General features: G+C 40.5%; 1 protein-coding gene across 6 annotated transcripts in view; it reads left to right on the plus strand.

The window, feature by feature from the left end:
- Window positions 1-17,558, plus strand: part of CDS1 (CDP-diacylglycerol synthase 1) — a 33,544-nt gene that overhangs the window by 11,302 nt on the left and 4,684 nt on the right. For 5 of the 6 annotated variants that reach the window (XR_002438085.1, XR_002438086.1, XR_002438082.1 and 2 more), the window contains exons 5-13: window positions 2,594-2,733; window positions 3,760-3,818; window positions 5,556-5,638; window positions 7,410-7,497; window positions 7,945-8,013; window positions 8,850-9,002; window positions 11,945-12,064; window positions 13,594-13,697; window positions 14,775-15,768. Coding sequence is in view for 1 of the 6 variants with exons in the window: in XM_021394993.1 (XP_021250668.1) it covers window positions 2,594-2,733; window positions 3,760-3,818; window positions 5,556-5,638; window positions 7,410-7,497; window positions 7,945-8,013; window positions 8,850-9,002; window positions 11,945-12,064; window positions 13,594-13,697; window positions 14,775-14,904 (946 nt within the window). In the remaining 5 variants the exon portion in view is untranslated. Of the gene's footprint in view, window positions 1-2,593; window positions 2,734-3,759; window positions 3,819-5,555; window positions 5,639-7,409; window positions 7,498-7,944; window positions 8,014-8,849; window positions 9,003-11,944; window positions 12,065-13,593; window positions 13,698-14,774; window positions 17,502-17,558 lie in introns of those variants that run through there. The other variant, XM_021394993.1, reaches the window with a different exon arrangement.

The raw sequence follows: 17,558 nt of genomic DNA on the forward strand, positions 1-17,558 counted from the left end.
TTATACTTGTAGTCAGAAATAAGCTTCTGAAAGCTATCTGAAAATGTGCATAGCCAAATAATCACCTGTTCTATATTATCTGAATGGCTTTGACTTTTGCAGTTACCTCTGTGTAAGAAATAAACAGAATAAAGGCTCCTTTTCACACACAAGTAACTGAAATCATAATGTACATGTTCTAAATCCTTTCTTGTTTTGTGTTTAATCTCAGGACTGTATAGATAGAAGTGCTGGGGGGTGTTTTGAAAGCCACAAGGCAAGATTAATGTTCTGACAAATCCCGGATGTTTGTGCCAATGTCCTGCTTATGTAGGGCCAGATGGAGCTGGGAAAATGAAACCTTCCTTCTGAGTTCTTGGAAAAGAGGCAAAGAATTTTGATTAGAGGGAGTGTTATGGGAAGGCATTGGGTACATGTTGTCTCTAAGATGCTTGTAGACATGGCTGTTCAGATGTGACCTGTTTTATGTTGTTGTTTCTTTGTTAAATGAATTGAAATATCTAAGTTAATCCCTGTCTCTTGTCATATTGCTCCTTGGCTGCTAGAAGTGATTTACTGTGAAATATAGTGGATTCCTTCTGCCAGCTCTCTGTGAAAATTAGTTGCTTCCCTTTGCTCAGTCCTGAATTATCAACAGGGCCGGTCACTTGTTTGTATCATTCTATGACTTCTGGATCTACAGCTGGAGCAGAATCAGACATTAGGACTCAGTGATCCTGCCAGACTTCTTAGAAGATGTGCAGTGCACCACTTGGTCTACTTTGGCAGTTAACTACTATCACCTACATATGCGGAGCTCAAAATTAACATTTCAGTACCACTCAAAGTCTTGCAGCTGAGACTACGCATTGAGACATTTCAGACGGGTGGGAGAGTACTGCTATTGGTTGGAACATCAGCTGTGAGGCATAGTTAGAGAGGCAAAGCCTTGCAAAGTGAGCTTTAACATTGGCTTGGAGGAGAAGACAAGTACTGATCTCCATGAACATCCAGAGATCCAGCCCATCTTGAATTGTGAGTTTTTAGCTTTTCTGACTTCAGTAAAAAGCTGAAGAATGTGCCGCTTGGGAGGTGCATCTCTTTCTGGTTCTGAATTCGGTATTTTTATTTTTATTTTTTTTTTATTTGCATGTTAGCTGGTTTGGCTGACATAAATCTTTTTTTTTTTTCTTTTGAAAAATCCTTCAAAAAGAGATATCATAGAATCATAGAATGGCTTGGGTTGGAGAAAACCTCAAGGATCATCAAGCTCCAATCCCCCATATCTAATGAGGGGTTGGGCTTCCAACCTCAATATCTAATACTAGACTGGGCTGCCCAGGGCCCCATCCAGCCTGGCCTTGAAAACCTCCAGGAATGGGGCATCCACAGCCTCTCTGGGCAGCCTATACCAGCACCTCACCACTCTCTTGGTAAAGAACTTTCCCCTGATATCCAACATAAATCTTCTCTCCTTCAACTTAAAACCATTTCTCCTTGTCTTGCCACTATCTACCCTTTCGAAGAATTGACTCCCCTCCTGTTTGTGGTCTCCCTTTAGGCACTGGAAGGCTGCAATGAGGTCACCCCGCAGCCTTCTGTTCTCCAGGCTGAACAAGCCCAGCTCCCTCAGCCTGTCTTCGTAGGGGAGGTGCTCCAGCCCTCTGATCACCTTTGTGGTCCTCCTCTGGACCCTCTCTAACAGTTTCGTCTTTCTTATATTGGGGGCCCCAGACCTGGATGCAGTACTCCAGATGGGGCCTCACGAGGGCAGAGTAGAGAGGGACAATCACCTCCCTCTTCCTGCTGGCCACCCCTGTTCTGCTGGAGCCCAGGATACCATTTGCTTTCTGAGCTGCAGAAGCAGAATGCTGGCTCATGTTAGATATGTGAAGGTGACATCTCGCTTCAATTGAACTTTGTGTTTGGATGTACCCTCAGTTTATTTTTAAAAAGTTGCTGTAGTAGCTGTGTCACTGGTTTGTTAATTGAGTTTAACCCCATAAGATTATTGTTGGGGAAGGAAGCTAAAAGTGAAGGGCACAGAGGAGAAGATGCAGCTGTAACTCCTTCATGCAAGAATCTTCAGTCCAGATGGCAAAAGTGAAGTTCTAATCAGATCCTTGAGCACACTGACAGATGGAAACTGTCACATACTTTCAGAACAAAACCTCTATCTTTTTTTTTTTTTTTTTTTCTTTCTTGTGGCAGAAATTATGAACTGTCCTTGTTAGAATTCAGGACAAGATGTACCCAATTGCATTACTGAGTATAGAAGATATCTGATACTTATTCTGTACTTAGAGAATATCTAAAAAGGTCTTTCATAGGTATGAAGTATTCATACTGTAGTTACACATGAAATAATTTTTGTGACATTTATTTTTCTAGTCTAGTTTCATTATAAGAAATAAATTACAAAATTTGCTTGTTGGAGGAGGCTCCAAACCAGAGGAAAAGTGTACGTCTGAATTTATTCTTGCATTTGTATTCTATCGCGAGCCTTTCCCACTTATTTGGTTTTCCTTTTGTATGTGTGTGTGAGCTATGATAACTGAATGACACAACTCTGTATTACCTTGTTAAAATAATAGTTACCTTTTATATGTTTTAGGTATTTCTTGCTGTGTGTCAATTACTTTTTTTATGGGGAGACTGTGGCTGATTACTTTGGTACATTTGTTCAGAGAAGAGAACAGCTTCAGTTCTTAATTCGTTACCACAGGTTCATCTCTTTTGCACTCTACCTGGCAGGTAAGTGTAGGAAATGATAGAAATTAAAGATCATTGTGCTGCATTTGTTCTTGTGCCTGTTTGTATGTGTTTTCTTGGTGAGTTTTTTTTGTTGTTGTTCTTTTATGTTGTCTTTCTTTTTTTTTATTTAAAAAAAAAAAGCTTCCTGCTGTTATCCACTCTATTAATTTTTCTGGTGCTATTTGAGGAAATTCCCAGTTCTGTTCTCATCGTGAAAATTAGTGTAAATTTTGTATTCACTGACAAAAAGGGAGTAACCTAAGAAAAAGCAGATGATCTTGGGAAAGCTGAGCTAATGGTGCTCATTAGGAGTCAACACGAACTGATTTTTTGATGACTGATGCACCTGAATGTATGCAGGGTGTTTTGGCAGTCTGTGAAATAGCTTATATTCACCATTACTGTGATGGGTTAATGCTTTATTGTGCAAGTGTTCTGCCAGGTCAACAGTAAGGAACTTGGTATTATATTTTCAAGTTATTCTTTCTAAGACCTGAGAGTTTATTTTTTCCACGAGATACTCTTTTGCTTGCCTCATGGGTAAATTTTCCTCCCAGTCCAGCCTTGCGGGATGTGGCTTTGTAAACAACTAAATACAGTCCACTCTGCTTTCAGGAACACAACATTGATGTTAATTTAGCTTAGAAAGTAATCAGTTGAAGACTCTGGTTGTCCAAAGGAGCCGGAGACTGCCATGCTGAAATATTCATGATATAGATGAAGAAATCGGATATTAATAAAGAACTTTGTCTGATGTTACTGTTTTTTAAACCAGACCAAGGTTCTACTCCATGCTTAGACGCCCCTGATGGGACCTTGGAAGTAACAAAACAGAAGCTTCTTACTGAGGTTAACTAAATCTTCTGCTCTAATGAGAATAATTCTGCATCTGTGGTTACTGAGTAGAAGCAAATACTCTGACCAGAGGAACTGGAAGGTGCTTCAAGGGAAGAGAATTACTGGTGTATTGTGATTCAGTGTCATTGCATATACAGCGGTACAAACTACACTTACTTTGTTTTACAGGCTTCTGCATGTTTGTTCTGAGTTTAGTGAAGAAACACTATCGTCTGCAGTTTTACATGGTGTGTATTACCCACTTTGCTGTGGTTGGCCATGTTATGAATGTTGCAAGAAAGAGTCATGTCATTATGTTCATAAAATAGCTTGGGAAATGGGAGTGCTTCAACTGGCAGCTATGTGGTACAGAGTAATGTTGGTCTGTTGAGTGTCTACTGCATGGGGCTGCTTCTGTCAGAAAGTTCTCAGTGAATCCAAGCTGTGCCTAATGAGGCCCCGTGCATACCTGGTGTGATGCATCTCATAGTGACAGATGAGTAAGGAGGAGGCTCCTGGAGAGTGGCACGTGCCCCATGCAGGCCAGAAGCCAGCCATGTTCAGCACAAGATGGGACGTGGCTCTGGTGACCAGAGGCCCCACTGCAATGCTAGGAGGGAGCCTGATCTCCCCACCTGTGTGGGGAGTTGGTTTTGTGCCCACTTAGCAGCACTTCTGTTGTATGAAACCCATGTTTCCATCTCTCAAATTTGGTCTTCTAATAAACCGTGTGGTAGATAGTCAAGAGCATTAACATCCTGATTTCTCATGTAATTTTTGTGATGTGCCTTTTTTATATCTAAACTGATAGTGTAACATCGCATCTATTTAAAAAAAAAAAAAAAAAGTAGAAATAACCAGAAAGCAGTAAACAGTAAGTAAAACAGTAAAACACGTGTCTTTGATTTAGCACAAGGTAAACATATTGCTCTCCCTCCTGGAAGAAGGGAGGGCAAAGAAACGTGGTCAGTCATTTGACATTGTGATTGTCCAGAAAGCGTCAAGGTGTGACTACGTAAGAATTTCAGTAGAACAGAAGGAGCAGTGTATCCTCTGTGTGGGGGAGCACTGTTTGGATGGACAAGGAGAACAGCCTTTTGACTTGCGTTGATGTTGCAACACCTCTGTATGAATAACTGAAGTTTTGCTGCAGAGATGCTTTAGTTAACCAGCAGATAATATTTTCAGAAAGTTTGGGCCAGTTCTTTCAGCCTTCTTCAGTTTATTTAACTCTAAGTAGGTGTGGACCGCCATAGGAAAATACATGTGATAAGGAAACTTAAGGAAGTACCACATCAATAGTGGTTAATAAGTTAATAAGTGTTAAATAGCCCAGACATGGAGTGCTTAAATCCAGAGTTCCACGGAAAAATGACCAGGTCTTGATCTAAGAGTTTCTGGAAAACAAGATATGATGTACATAGAAGCATTACTTGTAAACTGTTCGGCAGCCACCTGATAGGTGGAGTGCTATAGTTGAACTTGACAGTTTAAATGTCCATGCCCATAAAAATTAACACTTCCTTTTCTCTCATCTTGAGAAATCTCACATTTCCTGAGAGGACTGGTGTTGTCTCATGATATCCACATCTGTGTGACATGACTCTTCCATGAGTTCTTCATTGCCATTTTATTGTTACAATTCTAACTTGTCTGTTACATGTGTATACACAGAATATCACATTGCTTACGTTTCTTTGCTGCTTTCCTGCTAAGGCTATACATACGTCTCACTAAATTGGATGTTAAACTGCACCTTAAAAGTTCTGAGTGAGGGAAGAGGATGGGGAAAGCTTTTAAAGTTTCAGTCCTTTCTTCAGAAAGCCTGCTAACTTGTGATATACTGTATGCATGTACCTCTGCATTATCGCTAGAACTGATCTACATGAGAGCCCCTAAGGGCTCTTCTAGCTGACGTGCCAGTATTGATGGAGATGTACTGATCGGTGTTCTCACTAACTGTTGTGTTGTTGCATTGTTAACAGTTCGCATGGACTCATGTCACTTTGCTGATCACTGTAACTCAATCTCATCTAGTCATCCAAAATCTCTTTGAAGGCATGATCTGGTAAGGGGACAGTAATAAACTAATTTGTAACTCTATTGCATTGGAAGGTTGACTCTGCTATATAGCAGATGTGGTTAGGGAATAACTGCAGAACAGTGAAAGTAGCACAAAATAAGAATGTCCATGCTTAGTTGGATGGGGAGCTGGAGGAAGTGGGAGTGATGAGGTGAAGGTAAAGGACAGTGGGTAGAGACCTCTGGAACCAGATGGGCAGCCACAAGCGTGGTGGTTTCAAGTAACCACTTCATTTGCCTCCCAGGTTTGGGATTAATTGCAAATGTTGTGAATATGGCGTGTTGCTGAGTGCAGGAATGCACAGCAGTTCTGTTTCAGCTACTCGGGAGCTTCAGGTACCTCAGTGCTACTGAAGGTCGGCCGCTTAATTTGGAAGGCCAAACCTGGCTTTAGGAGTCCTGCTGGAGACCTTGCCAAAAGGTTTCAAGGACATCAAATCCTCAGAGATTAAAAACAACACTGTAGGGATTTTTACAAGTAACTAAAAATGTTCACACCTATTTTTAGCAAGCAAAACATAGTAGTTCTGGCAAGTGATGTGGCATGGATCAGTAGTCTTAAACCACATGTCTTGTCTGCGTGGAGGTTCAGGTGAAATAATAGCAAAGACTCCCTTTTCTTGCTAACTAATGGTAGTCTCCAAGAGCAAGGTGTCTACTAAAAGATGCTTCTCCCTTTCTGTGTTTAGTTTGTACATTAAGGTTCAAGTCAATTTATTTGAAATTCTCTAAGAGTTTAAATCTTGAATGTTATCTGGTCATCCCAAGCCTCACTTCCAGCTACATATTCAATCCTGATGATGCAGTTAAACTCGATGATATCAGAACTTCTCCCTCAAAGAGTAGTAATATTTTCCCACCCCACATCTCTGCGGGGTGAGTGTAAATTACAAGTTGAGAAAGAAAGAAGCAGCATGTGGAAAGCAGTGTGTTCTTCCAAGGACTTTTACTCCTTTTCCTTTTCCACCTGATTGGAGGACAAGGAGAGATTATTGCAGAAAGGACATGTTCACAGCTAGAAAGAAAAAACAAAACCTTTGACAGAGTTTGTTTAGATGAATTCTTTTCATAGTGATCTAGTTTGTGTGAAAAGCTGAACCTAGTTTCCTTGCTAGCTGCCTACTACTTAATTCCATTGGTGCTACTATTGCACCAGAGAATTTGGCAAATAATTACAACGTCCAACTTCTAGTTCATTAATGCATCTCTGCCTTGAAATGGGAAAATGCAGGTTAACAGGATTGAGTAGCAAATTCAGATGCTGTCTGCACGCAGAGAACACTTTAAAAAGCTAACACAGGCTGCTGCAAGCTGATGAGTAGAAGAAAAAGAAAAGGCGGCTTTCTTTTTTAAGAACTTAGTATTGTTAAACTTATAAGGAATTTGCTTGCTTTGATGTTAACAGAAATATTAACATGTTTCTTTCTGTTGATTTCTTCTTAACGGTGGTACCAGTCATCAGGCCTGATAGAAAAATCCAGCCTGTTGTCATTTTAAGCTCATGTGCTAAAATTAAATTTTAACTTGAATTAGCATGGATCTCTAACAGTCTTGATTAGCTGAACATTAACATCAGAATGGCTAACTGTGTTGCTCGGGGGGAACAAGGTGAAGGCATTTTGAAGCATAACAGTTTCTAAATATTACAGAACAATTCCCAACCAAAATGCTGCTGTGTCGATTATAAATTATTTGTATTGAAGTTCAGGCAATTTTCCCCTTTCCCTGCGTGAAGCTTTCTGTGCATCTTTCTCTAGGTTTCTGGTGCCAATTTCGAGTGTTATCTGCAATGACATTGCTGCTTACATTTTTGGATTCTTTTTTGGCAGAACTCCATTAATTAAGGTACGTCTGTAAGTATTTTTTATGAGTTCTTACAGTTTACAGCATTTTTGATACTTGCTCAAAAATCATGTTTACAGAATAAATACTTTCACCTGTACTACACGGTACCTATTAGCTAAAAGCCACATTGTTTATCTGATTTCTTGAGATTTCTAAGTGGGAACTGGGATTATTGTGATTGTAATATTAACATCATAGTATAGTAAAGTTGCAGCCTATTTCATGGTTACTATAATTGCTTTCTCTTTTGAATTTCCCATGCAGGTTAAACTGCATGCTTCCTTTGCAGTGTTTAGCGACTGACTTAGCTGGTGACATTCAGTAGTTCATGTGTGCATATGCTCACAAGTAGGAGCTGACGTTTGAAAATGAGTTACAGAAATAGAGTTGGGGAAAAAAGATGGTTCAGTGATGCAGTTGTTGCAGCTAACTCTCTCTTGCACCTAGCTGTCTCCCAAAAAGACCTGGGAAGGGTTCATTGGAGGTGGCTTCTCCACAGTTCTGTTTGGATTTGTTGTAAGTAACCACAGGATTTTCCTTCTATAGATTCAGTCTTTAATTTTCTGTTTTCAGTTGAAATAAAATTACTGACAAATTAGGTCATCTCAAACTGCAGAAAGTCTAAGAGTTGGGAATTTTGGTTGATTGTTTTTTAGCTACAGAGTTCTGCTTACTCATAACTAGTTTTAAAAGTTAAAGACAAGGTTTGTACCTTACCTAAATTACTTACATTGACTGTTTTGCCCTTACTGTTAGAGACTATATCCAGGGTTGTTTTATGTAATAGTTGAATCTCTGTTTTAAAATTTGAGTTTATTGATAGCATTGCTTTTGTTTTGTAAAGGAGTAGCTTTGTACTGTATACTTCATATTGTCATTTTTCCTGACTGAAATGCCTCTGGGTTTAGATGGGTGCTTTACGCTGATCCTATGTCTAGGATAAAAGAGCAACATAATATGACTGATGTTATGTGTGATTTATCACCAAGGTCAGAACTTGTAGTTGCCAGACCTTGTGGAAGTAGTAGTTCAAGTTTTAATGGAAAAGTAAATTGAAAATAAATAATAAGTTGTTAATGCTTGGGGATATTATGATGCAGAAATACACAGCAGATAAAAAAAACTGAGAGACAGAAAAACAAATTGGGGAATCATTGTGAAGGGCATTGAAATTCCACATCTGCCTGCCTTGGTGAGGCATTCTCCATCCTAAAATGAGGTCTCCATTGTGGGTCTCTTTATTACCAAAGATTTTCATATCCTGAGCTTGTGATAACAAAGCCATCCATTAGAGTATGGTTTTGACTGTAGCAACTAATGCATATTTAAAGAGTTCTTGTTCTGCTTTGCAGTTTTCCTATTTCTTGGCTCAGCATCAATACTTTGTCTGCCCAGTGGAATATAACAGTGAAACCAACAGATTTGTGACAGAGTGTGAACCTTCAGAGCTCTTCCAGCTGAAGAAATACTCTGTGCCACTATTGCTTCAGGCTGTGTTGGGTTGGGTAAGGAAAAAAAACAAGGCTTTAATTAAAATTGGAGTTATAAACCCCAGCTTTAAAGTTTTCTTAAACCTTTTAGAAAGATGTGCTAACACAGGTAGGTCTACAGGGATAGGAACTGAACCAATACTCCCAGCTTCTCTTACTCATGTGGGGAGGTGGTCACTCAAGCAGAATGCAAATGTGTTGCTGAAGTCACCTGAGGAAACATCTGCGTCCTCGTTGCCTATATTTGTGCAGGAAATGGATGGTACTGCTCACTGTGCTGCATGCCACTCTACCACTCTGCTGGAAAGCTGTTACAGTCTTGTGGAAAGTTGGCCAAGGCTTGTTATGGCCAGAGTTAGCAGTAAGGGCGAGTACCTTCATTAGTCAAACATCAGTCCATTTTTGAGTTAGTGTGCAGCTGCATCTAGAATAGAGCTTGCACTGTCTTTGTCAAATAGGTCTTGTGCGTTAAGGCCATTCATTCTGTTCTGCACGGAGGGAAACAGACTTAGTTTCAGTTTCACGTAATGGAGTCACTGCACCATGTCCTCACATCCAGTCTGTGCCTTCTTGCAGAAGGAGTGCTGTGTCTTTACCTGGCAGGAAGTGGGTTGTTGCTCCTCCTGCCATAGTAGCTCTGCTGCCTCCATCACAGGAAAAGGCTAAATATAACTACAGTCTGTATGCATTTCATATATATCAATTCTATGTAAATACGTTAATAACTCCATATGCATGCACACCCCTACAGCCACCTCTGCATGGACAGAGGTGTGCCTGCACACATATATGCAGACACACAGATACATCAACCCACACACAACCAGATGCATGCCCACATGCATACATGTGTGCATGAGTCCATCCACATGCCCCAAACATCTCTACCCACCCACATCACATACATATACCTATGCAGATGCACACCACATATGCGTATACACATACACCCACGCACATGCTTGTGTGCATGCTTATTTATATACATCTGTAGACATGCACACATGTGCACAAAATATATACAGAGAGAAACCTAACCCCCACACATCTCCACCCCTGAATATGTACACATACCCACAGCTGCACACAGACTCACACATATACTCCTCACACATGGCTATATACACCCACTTGTATAAGTACATGTGCGGGTATATACATCCATGCATGTTCATGTACCTGCATGCATATACACCCCCACACATACACAAGCGTGTGTATGTATGCGTATGTGCATGCAGACACACACTTCTATAGACAAGTATATATCCCACTCCACGTATAATATATACCACATATTCCTGGATGAAAGAGATTAAAAACTGTGAGATGTCATTGAAATGTGATTCCACCAGCCTCATGAGAAATGTGCCGCAAGTTCAGTATTTATTATCATAAGATACAGAATAGTTTTGTGTAAGTCAGTCTGCTGCACTTCTGCTGCTCATGATTATCTATCTCACTGTGAGAGATATTGATAGTCTCGCAACTGTATACTCGTACAAGGAAGAATATGTGCATATGTGCACTCTTTAATGTGTACGTGTGTTCACTTACACGTGCATATGCAGACATACTTATCTGCATGCAGACACATACTATGTATACATGCTCACACACACAAATATATGTATATAGGCACATATATGTACACACATGTGGATACAAACATATACACATGCATGCATACTTGTGCAGACATGCATTCACATGCACGTACGTGTGCATATGTATACATTTACACATGAGCACACTCACAGACATGTATATATATAGATGCATACACGTACAGACAGCCCCACACATGTGCACACACATGCTAATGTGCATGTATATACATGCACACGTACACAGACACATGCACACCCCTGCATACACATGTATGCACACCTACACATATATTTATACATGTGCATATACACGTGCAAATGCATTTATGTAGACACATGTATATGCCTGCATGGATATATACACAGACACATATACACACATAAGCATCTCGTGTTGTCCTGCTGCATTATGACTTCTGGTAAAGGACAAGGGGATGGGAACAGCCAGCTCTATGATGGTCCAGTTGAGACATGTCTGCTCACCCCAATAAGAGATGGTGGTTGCACATGCACCTCAGGAGTAGTATAGACAAGCACTATGAGTCCTTTGAGGAGATAATTGCTTTCAGCAATATTTATAGAAGATCACCATCGTTTCAGCAAACAGTTGGTGTTGGTTGTGATACCGATCAGAAATGTAAGGTGCAAGAGTTGTCAGCTGCAGGTGAAGTGTATTGATTGCCGGGAGAGGTGTGCTCCGCATGCAGCAGAGTTGCCAGGCTGGAGCTTGTGCCATTGACTTGGATAATCTCAAAGATAAGTTGCAAAATAAAATAAAACTTATCATCATCATTAACATATTTGGCATTAGGTACGTGTTCTCCTGTGTGACAATGAAGTCTCTCTTATCCCTAAGAACTGTAACAGGCTAAAAGAAATGTCAAGTCTTTGAACAAGATGAGGGGGGTGTTATATGGTCAAATGTAAATCAAATATTAATGGAGTAAACCTTCCATGTGCCATTACTGCACTGTGTACGCATAGGGGACAGTATGGCAGACTTGTGCAGAAGTTCCCGTGTTGTCTCATGAGAGCACTTCAGAGGAGCAACCATGACAGTGAACTGCATGACGGCAGCCAGTTCCTGGGGACGCTGAGTCACCTAATCTTCAGAAATCCCTTTGGCTCTGTGGAAGGCTCCTTTCTCTGTGGGAAACAGAGCTGGAAAAGCAGGGCTAGGGAGACTTGAATTCTTCTGATTGTTTGGCTGAGAAGTATTACTTTCTATTAGGAAAGCTGAAGCTTTGTGGAAATTTGCCCCGTAACAGGCCAATTTTAAAATATTTAAGCTGAAATATGCCTAGAATCAAAGATACTGAAATATTCTGCTAATTATTTTTCTTGTAGGAAACGGTGAATATGTACCCATTCCAGATGCACAGCATTGCACTGTCAACATTTGCCTCTCTAATTGGGCCATTTGGAGGATTCTTTGCCAGCGGGTTTAAACGAGCTTTCAAAATTAAGGTGTGTCATCATTCCCATATGTTGTCTTTGTTCTGACTGTCTCTTTGCATGAGATTGGTTGCTTTGGGTTTTTTTTTCATTTGTGGATTCCATTACCTAGTCTTTCTCAGATGATGTTTGAGTTATGCTTTAGTAGCAGTAGCAGCACTTTGTTTTATCGGATATATATGTGTGTTATTCCTAAATTATTACTATTAATTCTTTTACATTTTGGCTGATACTATTCCTGGTCATGCTTCTAAGGTGAGCAAGATGCAAGACAATTATATTTCACACCACTCTGTAAATACCTACCGATCTGCAGATACCTAACCACTGCTGACAGCAGTTTACCCTGCACATTAAAGCTGTCCTTTACAGACCCAGCCTGTGCCATGTGCAAGTGCTCACGCTTCTGTTCAGCAAGGCATGAGCATTTGACTGCCTATGGCAATGCAGCACTGCCTTTTAACAAGAGCGTGTGTTGACGCACGATGCAATGTGCTGGCCTCTTTATCGCAAGGTTTGCGCTGTTGCTGTGGCAGTCCCTGGCTGGCATTCAGTGACACTGGAGTATGGGAGGAGAGTAGCCACTCATTTTCTTCTGGCCTCCTTTATGTCTTGGCAGGACTACTGTAATTCTTAACCTGCTGCTTGTTGTTCCTTGGGCCCATTGGTTTTGGCACGTGCTTTGCACCAAAGCATATAAGTAAACCTCTCTGTTTGTTCTGAACTCCCATCCACGTGCTTGTGCTTATCCACATTCCTCACACTAGGCCAACCGCTTATCTGATGGTTGGCTATCTACAGCCTTGTGCACTGTTGTGCCCGTGTCTGCTCTGCAGACAAACATGGGAAACACAGAGGTGGTGTATTTGTTTACACCCAAGTCTTTTTTTTTCTTTTTTTCCCATTCCTTTTTTTTTTTTTTAAAGGGATTGATTAACGACAGGGCTTCGTGATGCTGCTAAATATATCTATATTGCATGCACACGTCATGGTTTTTAGTTATTCTACCGAGAAGCCACTGATAAAACTGGTAGGTGAATGACCCGTATGATTTGTTAAGTAACTGGGAGACAGCAGAAAGAGTTTTCAATTCCCACTCTTCCCTGGGGGTAAGTGCATCAGTGTCAGCTAGCAGTAGATGCTAAGGCAAGAAGAGCATTAAAGAGGAGAATGAGATCCTGCAGGGGCAAGAAACTGCAGCCATTGGTTCAAGAAGCTTTCTACAACATGCAGTGAAGTACATGCATACATGAAGACGTACTTGGTAGTGGCAGATATGCACTCGACGTACAGCTGTATTCTAGTATGTGACTGTGGGGAAGTTGCTACATCTCTTTTCTGTTTTATTTTCTCTTACCCCTTGCCTCATCTTTGCAGTTAGAAACTCCTGTAGCAAAAAGGCTCTCACTAACTTTTGTCTCTGTGCATTGAAACCATAGCGTAATAGCATAAAACGCTGCTGTGAGGCGACCCTTGGTTGGTGTGTTTCATCTGAATCACTTACCATGATGCTTTTTCCTCCTGTCCTTCACAACCTAAAGGATTTTGCAGACACAATCCCTGGGCATGGCGGCATTATGGATCGCTTTGATTGTCAGTACTTGATGGCTACTTTTGTTCATGTCTACATCACCAGTTTCATAAGGTATGGGTTTTTTGAAATTCAAACTACATACGAGTAGGAGCTGTACCACAGTGTTTTGGTCTGAGCTGTGATCTGCACCATTAGCACAGCGGAGGTTGTTTCTATATTTGTTCTGTGCAATGACTTCAAATACAGAGTCATTAAGAGTGCATAGATTGCATAAGGTTTGTGTAACGTTAAAGCTATGCCCAGGGTACCAGCAGTAACCCGTGTAACCTCAAATACGAGTAAGTTTTTTTGTTGCAGCCTCATAGAAGGCTTCACGAAGAGCCTGTACGTTGAGACTGCCGTTCTTCCCATGAGCTTAAGTATTCTCAGTGGCAGGACTTGAGGCTTTCTGTTGGAGAGAAAAACACTACCATTAAAGAGAGTAGAGGACTTTTTAAAAACGCTCTTTGTCATCCCACACCATCTTTCTAAGGCGAAATCCTGGAAGTGACAATTCTATTGCAGTCAGTCATTTTAGTTCCTGGGGTGGGGGGAATCAAGGTAAGGGACTGGAGATGGCCAAACTGATACATGCCTGTAGCTTTTTAAGTGCATGAGTAAATAATTATGAGTAAATAAAGAAGTTACAGATTTTTTGCTTCATATTGAGTCAATTGTAGCAGTATGCAGTAGGTGACTGACTGATGGATTCCTGTTATTTAGGGATGTATAGTTTAATTTAAGAATTCAATTTTTTTGACTCTGACAACTTTCCATGTAGTTGGTATTACACAGCTTATCCAGCAACAGCTATTAAAATGAAAAAGATCTTTTGATGAAGAATGTGATTTCAGTAATTATGAACGAATCTGTGAATCTTCTTTATAATAACTTTCCTTAATATCCCCATTGGACAGTAAATACAAGCACTGCTTTTTTTCTTCCTGTTCACATTCAGCAAAGGAGGGTGCTTGCCCAGTGGTGCTTGCCCGTGCATTCTATGGCAATGGTTAGACTGGAGGAAACCCATAGTTTGGTGTTGCCAGAAAAGGGGAACGCTCTGTTTCTTCAGCAGAGCAGGGCAGGAATGGAAGGCTATCTGAAAGCTTCTTTAGAGCTGCTGTTCAAAAAACCTTATTTCATTGACAGGGGCCCAAATCCCAGCAAAGTACTGAAGCAGCTGCTGGTCCTTCAGCCCGAGCAACAACTCAATGTGTACAGAACCCTGAAATCTCATCTTGTCGAAAAAGGGATCCTGCAGCCATCTCTGCGAGGATAGTTCTCAAAACAGAGGAGTGGTGAGAAAAAGACATTCAGACGTTGTCTGTGGAAAAGCACTGTAAGTGTGCACAAAGGTAATGGCTGAAGGAAGAATACATCATGATCTGGAGGAGGTGAATGTTTCTTTCCTTAAAGGAATGTGAATGCTGTGACTTTCCAATAGGATACAGGAGAACAGTTATTCCGAAAATAATTAAAATGCTTACAAAGTAACAGTACACGTGCTATGTATTTTATTTCCCGCAGTGGATGGTAGCAGGCCTTCTTCAGCACCAAGCCTGACAACATTTGTATTTTAAAAAGTGCTTTTTAAGTTGTCCTGGATTAGAACAGTAAGACTGAACTCACCATGAGCTATATATCCAGCAAACTTTAGTGAAATTTCTCAATTCTCTGGTGGCTTTTAATGAGTTCTCTGTTACTGTATGTCATAGCCATACTTTCTTGGTGTGAAGTGGTTACTGGAGTAAAAATACAGAAGAGGGAGGCGGTTGCTCGTTTATCCAGCTGGGTGCTGATCAAGTTGGCCAGAAAATCCACGTTTGTTTGGTCAAAGCTGTGCTGATGGACAGCTCTGTCAGATCTCCTGTATTTACTGAGTCACTGTGAAAGTGAAACTTTGCTCTGCTTTTGATTAATCAGCTTTCTTACGAAACTACTTCATCCTTTCAAGAGGGAGGTATCTGTACTGAAGCATACTGAGCTGGTTGGGCTGCAGAGCTGCTGTTTTTTTAAATTAATGCTATGGACTGTAAAGAAGCGCATATGTCCAGGAGCAGCGATTACCTGAAGGTGGGATTCTCCAACCCTGTGAACAGATTGGAAAGAATGTGGAGCTTAAGATCTTGATTTCCACGGGACGGTCAGTGTCTGAAGACATTATTTCAAGCCTTATTCCTTGTGCCTATTTACTACTGCATAGAAGGGGAATTTTTTCTCCCTTTTAAAAGCACTTTGAGGTCATGTTTTATTCGTGTCTTACTGAGCGAAGGCAGAAACTTTTATCTCATGAACGTGCACGATGCAAGATGATGCATGGTTCTGCTGTTGCATGGTACTATTTACTAAGAGGATCTTCAAGCAAGCCTTGGCAACAACGTAGGGATTCAAATGAAGAATTCCTGAAGGAGGCAGCTACTGTGTAGGATTAGTGGGGCACATGAGAAAAGCTGATGCTCTGCATTTCTCAGTCCTGGCCATTTTCTAACTTCTTAATGCAAATTAAAAGAAAAACTTTTTTTTTTTTTGAGATGATAAAAATGGTTAATTTACAGACAGAAAGCACAAATGCCAATTAGGTTTTGGTATATTCTATCTTGATTCAGTATAGTTTTTTGAACCAATTGTAAATAAGTTTCTCCTGCTGTGAGCATACTGATGCACATATGTCTGTGCATATGTATGTGTGTGTGTGTATATATATATATATATATATATAGCATTAGTAGATGTATGTATATATATATAAAAGGTAAGAATTTTAAAAGAGTGCTACCTGAGAATAAAACCATGGCAAAGACTCTAGGGTGGATGATGGGCTATGTCTGTAACATTGAGACTGCTTCTGTTGGATACAGTGCAGCTGAATCTGCATCCGCTGCATGCTTTGTTTTGCACTTGGGCCATGACACCTTGTGCACCGTGAGAGTGGAGAAGCATTACTACATGCGGCTGTGGGATGGAAATCCGGCCCTAAAGTAATCCCTATTGATGTCAGGTGGCTGGCAGAATTAAATTCTTTATGGCACTCCCTACAGCTAGAGGCTGCAGGACTATGTGGCACAGCTGGAGGTTGAAAGGTGGCACAGCCAGGGAACAAATGACTTATGGAAAGGAGCTTGAGAGAGAAGGGGGGGGGAAATAGGGGTGTGTGCATCAGAGAGGATGACCCCAGTAGCATACCTCAAAAATGAACTTGTCAATAAGGCTTTGGTGCGTACAGGGCTTTTGGAGTTGCTTATGGAAAAACACAGCTTTCCTGGAGCCAGTATATCTTCATCCTGTGTTTAAAAATTAAAATAATATATGCAGAATACACGTGGAAAGGTAATTGTTGCTTCTGAAACTTGAACTTTCTAGTCTAATTTTATAGCATGTATAATAAGGAAGTTAAGCTTATTTCAGCACTTAATACAACAGAGCGTTTGAAATCTGCTGTCATCTGTTTGCACAGTAGAAGCTATGACACTGCAATTCTGCTGTTCAAAGTTAAAATGAAGAAGGGATCTCTTCTGAACTCATTAATCGCTCTTTCTAGAAAGAATAATGGCATTCTGCTGGCTTAGGCTTTGTAAATACAGCTTGGCAGGGCCTGTCACTGTCAAGTGACAATGACGTTTGCTCACTATGAAATGCATTTATCCCAGTTGTTACTTCAGCTTGTTCAAGCACTACAACGTGATCAACAGGACAGGGTAACTTTTGCACCAGTGATTCTTTTCACTTGCACTTTTGTTAAAAGTTGCTGTAATTACTTATTGAGCAAAAAAAATGTTATCTGTAAATACTGTAAATGTTTTGAGCATATAATGTCTGTTATAGTTGGTTCAATCTTTCATTGAAGCAGGCATTGTAAAAATAAAAATGGGACACAAATCCTCTTGTGTTTTATGTTTACCTTCATTTTATTACGACCAGTGCATGAAGATTGCT

This window comes from Numida meleagris, chromosome 4, assembly GCF_002078875.1.
Source record: "Numida meleagris isolate 19003 breed g44 Domestic line chromosome 4, NumMel1.0, whole genome shotgun sequence".
Taxonomy (NCBI): Eukaryota; Metazoa; Chordata; class Aves; order Galliformes; family Numididae; genus Numida; species Numida meleagris.